We start from the raw sequence: 10126 nt of genomic DNA, 5'->3' as shown, positions 1-10126 counted from the left end.
AGTGATCCACCTGACGGTCACCTCGAGGTTAGACTACTGTAACGCTCTCTACATGGGGCTGTCTTTGTCGCAGATCCGGAAGCTGCAGTTAGTGCAGAATGCTTCGGCCAGGCTGTTGATGGGTCTCCCCAAGTGGGAACACTTCTAGCCTGGGTTGAAAGCGCTGCACTAGCTGCCAACAGCATCCCGGATCCGTTTCAAAGTGCTGGTTCTTACCTTTAAAGCCCTATATGGTCAGGGTCCAACCTACCTGAGGGACCACCTTTCCCCACACATACCCCCATGAGCACTTCGGTCTGGGACGCAACATCACCTGGTGATTCCAAGCCCCAGGGAGGCCCGGCTTGCCACGACCAGGGCCAGATCCTTTTCAGTGGCGGCTCCTACCTGGTGAAACAAACTCCCAGAGGAGATCAGGGCCCTGCGGGACCTTCTGCAGTTCTGCAGGGCCTGTAAGATGGAGCTCTTCTGCCAGGCTTTTACGTAGGGGCCGCCGCTGTCACCGCTGCCACCACCACAAACAGCGTGAGTAACGATGGGGCAGGGGGGATGGTCCCTGGAAGATCTGCCAGGATACTGCGTGGCGCCGTATACCAACTGGTTGTACATCAACTACAGGACAACACCACCTTTATGAAAGACAGATACTATCTTGAAATTTTATTTGGTGACCATCTTGTTTCTTACTGAGCACCTTATTTGTGTTGATAATTACTGGTTTTACTGTTTTTATGTGTGGGCACTTGTTGCTCTTTGTAAGCTGCCCTGAGCCCGCCTGAAGCTGTATAGCCACTCAAACACACCATGTCCATAGAAAAGCACCTTGACCATAATGGTGGCTGAGATCTCATGAGTTTACGTTGTGAGATCTTTTTTATTTAACTTTTATGTCCCTCTTGGCTTTTCTGTTTTGTTTTAGATTTTTCTGCAAACCTGATGGGTAGGAAATAAACATCAAGGATTTTAAGAGTGAGATTCATAACACTTACAGTAAGCAGTAGCCACCTACAAGAATAAAAGGGATGACCTCATCTTTCTTTAGGCTGCCACATGTGAGGAACTTTTCTTAGCAAGATTTCCAGTGTTATATTGGGTTCAACTAGCAACATTTTAAAGATTGTGCCACATTCCACCATAAAAAGTGGGAGGTGGGGTGTGTTATTCTATTAAGTCTATGGTAGCTTTGTAAATGACTGCTCTGAGAAGGTTAAAAGAAGAAGAGCAATGTTTGGTTTCAATGATTTTTTTAACTGTCTTGCTGATAAAGATGGAGTTCTATCTTAACTATGTACCTCAAATACCTCTGGTCTTTCATCAGCAGAACAAAATTCATGTGTTCCTTGACCTTACATGTCACATGGTAATGAAACAGCATAAATCAGACCTATTAAAAGTTGAAGTCTGTTAATCTTAGTGCTGAAGTTCCATTCTCCTCTTCCTGGCAAAACTAACTAGTTCACAGGTCACGATTATATATTTACACATAGCAGTGATGCAGAGAGAAAAAAATCAATGGATGCCCATCTGACACCCAGCAGGAACTAATAGAACCATATGGGCTTCACAGGTGGGGGAAGTGAGGAAGCCCCAAACTCTGTTAACTGTTTCAACTTATGATGTTGCAGTTAATATTTCAGAGGTTGTATTGATGATGCTAACTTGGAGTTGGGAAAACCTGCCAAATGTTGACTTGAATGTCTGTTTTCTGTTTTACTGTTTATAGTGCACTGATATTGTTCATTTTGTTCTTTAGATCTAAAATGCTGAACATTTCTATTTGTGAAACAGTGCTCTAGAAATACCGTGTCTTCTAAGAGCATGGCTGATCTGCTGCTTTCCATGAATACCAGCTTGACTGAATGTATATTACACATCTTACTTATGCAAATTACGTTTGGACTTCGACGTAGCTTGAATTATCCTTCTTAAAATCCATGTCAACAACACGTTTAATATAGTGTTTCCATTTAAAGCAATTGATTTGATTACAAAATGTATATCCTCCCTTTCTGCCCTCATCAAGGCCACCAAGGTGACGAATGGATTAAAAATGCTTCAAAAATTCTCATTCCAAAAATTTCACACTTAAAAAATGTTCATATTAATTGCAGATCCAAATTTCAGGAAGGGCATGCTCTTCATTTTCTCTGAGTTTCTGGAGTCTTGTTAACTGTTCTGGGATTTTTTTCCAGTTACTTTATTTGGGTCCCAAAAACTGAGGACCATTTCCCCAATATCCCACCAAGGCAGCAGGAACAGGGAGGGAGGGCAGAGGAAGCTGGTCCCATCCAAGAGCTGTTGGTGTTTCCCATCCCTTTACATTTTAAAAGTACCAGCTGATAGTTGGGTAAACCAGAGGCCAAGTCTACTGCCATTGGAACTAATAGGGCCATAATTTCCTATGGGCACTAGAGAGTCTAGTTCTACCTGCTGTTAGACATAATGGAGCTATTATTTCCTATGTGTAGATCTGGCCTCTCTCAAGCCCATAGTAAAGAATGGTCCATAGTAAAGAGTGTTCAGGAGTGTTTTAGATTATTGTGGATATCCCCAAGTTGACCCAAACCAGCTAATTTGAAATTTACGTTTGGCTCAGATATATCCAAATTCACACCACTATTTGTGATATAGCATGACAATCTGTTGTTCAGAGGAGAAAAAAAAATCAATTCCCACTGGACAGAGTTAAATGTCCTTAGATTTAAAGTTTAAAAAAATCAATCAGAAGTCAGCCAAGGAACGTGGCATATAAATGTTGTAAATCCTAGTGATACTAGGTAATAGAGTTAAACATATGAGAATGGGATGTGTAAAATAAGCTGGGGCAATGCATTGTAGGTCATGTAAAGCAGAGAAAGCAATATGGCCCCTTTCACAAGAGATACTGAAGAGCAAAGCAGCTTTATGAATCCATCAGTGGGGTTACACCGGAAAAGTTTCTGGAAAGACAAACTGAAGTCTCTACAGAGCCTCCTCCAAGCCATCTGAAGGAAGCATGAGTTCCCTTTGGGGGGAATGAAGAAACTGCTTGCCTGGATCCCTTTGTAAGGGAGCTAGCTACCTCCTTGCGATTCCCGCTACAGAAATGCCAAATGGAGGGACAGCAGGAGGACAAGGTAAAACTCTTTTTAAATTATTTAAATTTAATTTTCATACAAATCTACTTACAAAAAACAATAGCATACATACACACTTAGTCCTATCAAAAAGAAAATACCAATACTTCTGTCTAATGATTTATGATTAGTACATTTCACAGAACAGCCGGCCATTCTATTCCACATACCCATACCATACTCTCAGTCCATTATATTTGACCCAAATACACAAAAGTACAACCTGGACTTTGTCATTCCAATACATAATAAACATAGACCATTCTTCTACAAATCTATCAGTGAAAATTGAGCCATTAGACCTCTCATAACACATTGATTTTATCATTAACAGAATTGCCATAATCTCAGATACCTTACTTTCATTTTTGGTGGATTTTGTTTTTTCTGTCTTGTCACTATGCAAAGTTTCACTGTTGTATATAAAAAAATAATAATTTCCAAACATAACTGTGGCTATCCATTTCACGTAACGTATTAGTATTTCTTTAGGATTGAATGATAATAAATATCCTGTCATATTATGAATCTCCTCAATAATCACAGACCAAAATTTCCTAATCAGTAGACAGCTCCAAAAGATGTGAAGGAGATTTGTTACCTGATTCAACATATACTGGATAAATTGGAATAAATCATTGATAAACAGTAAGGTGTGAAGTATCACCAGGACTATATTTGTATAAAACTTTCCTTCAGGTCCCTCAGTATCAATCTTGACCAGACATTTTCCCAAATCCAGTCCCATTTAGCTGTGGTTCTGTTCCATATCATTTCCCTACTTTTTCACTAATCAGTTAACAAATTCATCTAAGTTTAACAACATTGAACATACATGTGGTACTCTTTTATATGATAAAATTATCTCTGCAGTAATTCTGCCTTACTCTTTAATTTATATCTTCTAGTTCTGTATCCTTGGACACTCACAAAGAGCCATCAAAAACCTCTCCTGCCTCAACAATGCTGGAAGAATAATACACACCTTAAGTCAAAGATCCAGTCACAGATCCATTCTGCTCACACTTGGCCTGGTTCTCTAGTGTAAGGTTAGCAGAAGAGCTTCTTTCACAAGGGGGAGTGCCTTGCACCAGAGGAAAGCACCAGCATTAGCAGAACAGATGGACAGGATCCAGTCTAGAGTTTAAATTAATAAATGCATTACCACTCACTCAATATTGACAAAAGTATATTTAGGGACACAAGCTGTAGCTATAGCTGCACAGCATTTGAAGCAAAGGAGAATGCTCTTGAAATTTAGAGAGATGCTATTTCACCAACTGCTATATGAGCTCCTGTTTACAAGGTGTGAAATTCCGTTTAAGACAGGTGTTAAATGTCTACAATTCCAGTAAACACCTTAAATGCCATATCCACAGAAGAACATGCAGTACTGATCTTCATGATGGAAGACCACATGTATTCCAAATATCTGGGGGCCTAAAAAGAAAGATCCACTGGTGGATCTTCAGAGCATTTTTTTACGTAAACAAGCAGCTATGTAGGGCCCCAGTTTGACCCATGTCTGCAGTTTAGGGGGGAAGGTGGTTTAACTATTCCCACTCTGCATAATTTCAGCATACAAATTCCTCCTTCCCCCAGGCTGTTATTTAACTGATGGAAGCAAGTAAGAATGGAAGAATTAAGCTTCTTCCACCCCATGCTACAGGCATGATCTGAATTTACGTGGCTAGTATTTGAGTTTTTAAAACAGACACATCAGCACAAACAAAACTTTTCAATTAACTGTCAGTCCTCTTAGCCATTTCTCATCCTAAAGGACTGTAAATGGGAGTTCAGCCGGACATGCAGGAAGCAAAGAATCTGAAGCTATTGGTTGATGGCTGAAGAAGGAAGAGAGAGAGAGAACAATGGCTCTGAGTCAGGATCTAACTACAGGGTATGTTTTCCTTGGGTATGTTCTGCATTTCCCAGACATGTGAGGGTCCAATTCAAATCAGAGCTCGAGCACACAGGGAGAGGGGGTTTAACTCCCCCAATTCATTTTTCCTGACCAGAAATAGCCCTAGGCAGCCACTATTTGGCCCAACAGTATACGTTTCCTGAGCAAGATGAGTAGCAGGTCCCTGCAGCTATTTCAAGTCAGGAAAATGGTGCAGGAGGGAGACTTAAAGCCCTCTCTCTCTCTGAGTGCAGTGGTCCCAATCTAAATCATGCACCCCATGCACCTGGGAACCTTGGAACTAGACTACATCTGTTGACCTGACCTGGGGTTCCAACTGGAAAATATTAGGCCCTCAGTATGAGTAAGTATACTTCGTATGCACCCAGTTCAGTACTTAACACGTCTAGTTAAATGATCTCTGGTAGTATGTGCAGGGGAAGACCTTTCTCTGCCTAGTAGCCTGGACAGCCCCTGCCACTAGTAGATAGTTCAGAGCCAGGCAGAGTAATGGACTGATGTGATATAAGACAGCTTTGTGTGTACATCTCAGCAGAGATAGTGGAATACACAGAAAGAAGGAAGAACAAATGATGAAGAAAGCCAAACAAAACAGAACCCCCAACTATAGTCTCTGTGCAGTAGCCCTGGAGGAATGACTTAATTTGAAAAGGTCTCAGAATATGTATGTGTGTAACGAGATTTCAGAATTAATGTAACCTCCAAGGTATCTCTTCCTGACGAAGAGCCAAATTAGACATCACCAGTAAATTTGGTATTTTTGTCCCTTCTGGAGGGTTAAAAAAGATAGTGGGTGAGAGCACTTCCCCCTTGTCTCTGTGACATGAATGCCTAGATGGAAAAGACTCAGTAAGGAGTCCTAAACTTACCTCTTGTAACGTAGTTGTTTGCTAGTTAAACTCTCTGTTTATGGTATTCTATTTGTTTTTACTGAACTGTATTTTTGTTTACAGATATGAATAATTTTTTTAAGCTTCTTTAATCTTCATATGCCTGTCTAGCCCATAAGCAATGCTCAAAAACCAAGAAGAGAAACAATTATTTTGCAGTATATTTGATCTACTCACTTGAACAAAGGAGTTCCGCAAACCACACATTTGTATACTCCATGAGCTTTGTGATATGTGTATTCTCCCTCAAAGGCACTGGGGGGAAATAATAAAGCCGTGAGCACTACTGAGTCATGATTCTGCTAACACTAAATTGCCTTGACTAGGGGTCAGCATTTTTCTACATCTCATAATTTAGGCATCGTTGTTCTTTATAAAATAAAACCAAAACATTCATATTGAAATCCAAACAATCCACATAAACATTTTGAACATAAGACAAGAAACTACTGGGAGAATACAAAGTGTCAAAATATAAACTCTTATAGACCCAATAGATTTTGTTCCTCAGTTCAACCCTTCAATTAGCAGTTGCTGTTAAGGCTTTGCTTTAGAATGCATTCGTACCCTAAACATCTTTCTGACTTTACTTTTTCAGATCCTATTTGTTAGTCTTGATTTCTTACATGTAACCTAGGTAAAGTACAAGTGCAAGATTCATTTGCTCGTCTCAGACAGGGCACCAAAATATATTTAAATACCGAAAGAATCCAACTGAAATTGAAATAACTGGCCTCTGATTTCAAGCTGTGTGAGCTCTGCATTTGTATTTGAAGAGGAATATTATTGCTTTAAGGGAATATTTTTCTCAGTTAACAATCTTAAAGGCTAGGAGGTCATATATCTAATACAAATCAGCTGTGCTACTCCAACAAAAAGTCCGTGTGTTCTGCAGCTTGTTTTTATTATCCTTTCACCCTTTTTATGGGGTCCATTTTTTTTTATAAACAGGATTTTTTAAAAATGACCTAATCTATGGTTGTTTGTGTGCATTAAATCATTTTTGCTGGTCTTGTACACAACAGTTAAACAACTGTTTGGCTGGAAGGCCTTCTGCGTTGGGAGGAGCAGTTCACCACCAGTTCCTTGTCAGGGTATAAACTTAGCGCAAGTCATCCACATTGACAAAGTCCAGTGAAAAGGCAAGTCTTAGGAACAGTGTTGCTGCTTAACTTGGGCCCCACATGTGGTAAAGTGCCCTTTGGAGTCTGGAAGGGAACCAGGCAGTCCTGTTATTAATACTATCGGTTCAGAAGTGGAAGCCCAGGTCTGATACCAACCTCCATGGCCTGAGTAAAACACCAAAGGACATATAGACTTTGACAAAGGTGCAGTTGTGAAAAGTTATATTCACTAGAACAGCCTTGGTGAGCTGTCCTGTCTTCTTTGCACCCTCCTTCAGGATTTAGAGCTCACATCCAAGGGCTAAAGCCACGTGAGGGCAGTTATTGAAAATATTTGACATTCCACCAGGCACAAATGAGCCAAATTATACTTTCTCCACATGTGCTTTTTAAAAAGAAAAGAAACTGAATCAAGAGGAGCTAAATTAAGCCACCTTCTTCATGCAAACAAAATGTCTATACATAAAATGATGTTTAAAATTTCAGCCTATTTCCCTTATGTGCTTGATTACTGTGGTGTCTCCCAAAAAACAAAACAAGCAAACAAAAAACCCACCCAGAATTTCCTGACTGCTATTACTTCCACACATTTTATGGCAAACTGAAAACAGACCCTAAACATGAACTGAGAGGTTTTAACAGAAGAGGGTTCATTTATAAAGTCCATGACCTTCCGTGCAGCAAATTCCTGTCTGCTCAATGGTGTTAATTTGTGTGGGTTAGTAAACAAGTGCAGAACTCCTTAAAAGTGTTTCGGGAAAGGAGATGAAACAACAGCACTTGTGAAGACTTATCTGCTGAATACTGACCATATTTCTCTCATCTTGCCTTACCTTTCAGTCCCTTTTTCCTGAGTAACATGGTACTGCAAGGGTGTCAGCCGCTTCTTCAAATCCTGTTGGGAGAAGACCACCTTACAGGTCTTTTTATCCCTACGTGACCCTGCAAAATGAGAGGATATGGAAGGAGGAACTTTTAAAAAGCCCAAAATCTGAACCATCACTTTGGCGGGCAGCCTAAGCACAGCTTCTGCATTCTCTTTTCCAAAGACAACATCCGATTCTTATGCATTAGAGTGGCTCAGCTGATTGCATCTTCAGATCCAACAAGTCTGCTCTTCACAAAGCCTGTGACTCCGCTGGCATAGTGATAATGCGATACAGCCAAAGCCTTCTCTATGCAGGAAAAATTAAAACTGTTTTCAGAATTCACATGATCACCATAACCTGTGGTTGTGATCCTAAACATGTTTGATCATACCTTCTCTGTAAATATGTTTAGGATTTAACAGTAGCAAGACATCTATATTGCAGACATAAGGTAATGGGCATATGATGTTTAACCAGAATATGAGAATAAACTTTGAAAAACAAACACTGAACAGAAAACTTTGTAAATTGGTTATTGCTCATTTAAAACCAAACAGTCCTTTAGTACTTGGTCCTTCCTCAGATAGTATAGTTCTGAGACTCAGAATTTACATGAAAAGAAATTAATTTAAAGTGGGAATTTCCTACATTTAGAAGTGTGTCAAAAATATCCTGAGAAACAAAGTAATTTAAGATGACAGACCTAATAAACATGTTATTTGACAGATCTTGTGAATTCTGTTATAACAAGTGAGCATAAATATATACTTTCAAATGATTATTATTGGTCCAACTTTTTTGATTTCATGTGTACAAAATTCTTATGCAAAAATATTTACAACATATAACAAGGCATAAATTGTACACACATTTCAGGGCACATCTGAGTGATAATGCAATAAATTTTCATTGTGGCCACTAATATTCTTGCACAAGTAATTAAAATTTATAGCTTCACCTGCAACTACAGCTGGATCAGGGCCATCAGCATTTTATCAGCACTGAAAATTTGTACTTGGGGAACAAGAAATTTATCCTAGATATTTTAGTTTATTTTCATTTATAGTCCACTTTTCTTACTGGGTGGATTACAAGTACAATAGAACTGTTCAGTCAATCAATAAGCCAATTACAAAATAGGATAATATTTGCATTATAACAACAGTTGAACCTGGCAGCAAATAAAACAAAGTAGATAACAAAACATGATAACATTTGAGTCTACCAGCAATAGATGTCACCTCCTGAGCTGATGCATTACACTACAGCTCGCACCTCTACTCCTCTACAAGAATGGCCTCCTGAACAATTCTGTTTTGCACATTTTGAAAAACAATTGAAGTGTGGGGGCCTTCCTAATACCCTCAGGAAGATAATTTCATAATGTGGGAGCTAGTGCACCCATTTCTATTGCAGCTACTATATAGAATATAGGCCCCGGTCACACGTGCTGGAAAACGCGCGGGGCGTGGTTATTTGCGGCAACGCAATTAGACCCGCAACAACGTGATCAGACGTGTTGGTGGCAAACCACGGTTCCATCCCTCGGCGCTTGTGCCTCAACGAAGACGGACGGAGGGGAAAAGCCGTGGCGGCGCGATCACACGGACAGAGTAAGTCGGCAGCCCGTGGTAAACCATTTGCCAGTACTTTTGGTCAGGTATTTTTTAACCGCGCATTTTCATCGGCACTCCACGGGTTGGCCACGGGTGTGCTATGCCCGCCACATGTTGCAGTGTGATCGCACCCGGAAAATCCGCCCACCATTTGTGGCTCTCCCACGGCAAATTCACCATGTGAGCGGGGCTGTAGCTGAGCAACTGGTGCATGAGTTTGATAACCAAGGTAAGAAGGCACATGATACACCCCCAACCTGCTTAGGCAGGTCTTCATCTGGTCAGCACCTGGATGGCAGACTGTCTTACAAATCCAATGTACATCACCTTGAGTTACATTAAAGTCAAATAAAAAAATACTCCATGAAGGGCTAATAAATAAAATATTGCCTCTCCCTGAAACATGGTCAGTGGCATGTCTCAGGCTCCACCTACTCCCCACGGCCTCTGTCAGTCATTATGATTCTGGTGATACAACCACCTAAGGAGCAATCAGATTCCCAGAGTTTTGAAGGTACATGTTTGAGCATTCTGAAGCTGGAAAATATGATCATTGCTCTATTTACTGCCTATGTTGAGAGAATCAT

At 40.3% G+C, this 10126-nt stretch overlaps 1 protein-coding gene across 1 annotated transcript in view; it reads right to left on the bottom strand.

Annotated features, from left to right (window-relative positions):
- Positions 1 to 4890: 4890 nt before the first annotated feature.
- Positions 4891 to 10126, bottom strand: part of MSRB3 (methionine sulfoxide reductase B3) — a 33067-nt gene continuing 27831 nt past the window's right edge. Inside the window, exons 2-4 of the mRNA XM_015417144.1 lie at positions 7888 to 7996; positions 6108 to 6185; positions 4891 to 4960 (exon numbers count right to left, since the gene is read on the bottom strand). Of these exons, the coding sequence (XP_015272630.1) occupies positions 4891 to 4960; positions 6108 to 6185; positions 7888 to 7996 (257 nt within the window). The remainder of the gene's footprint in view (positions 4961 to 6107; positions 6186 to 7887; positions 7997 to 10126) is intronic.

This window comes from Gekko japonicus, unplaced genomic scaffold (assembly GCF_001447785.1).
Source record: "Gekko japonicus isolate JY-2015 unplaced genomic scaffold, Gekko_japonicus_V1.1 scaffold1075, whole genome shotgun sequence".
NCBI lineage: Eukaryota > Metazoa > Chordata > Lepidosauria > Squamata > Gekkonidae > Gekko > Gekko japonicus.
The sequence above is the reverse complement of the archived record's forward strand: the minus strand, read 5'-3'. Positions and strand labels throughout refer to the sequence as shown.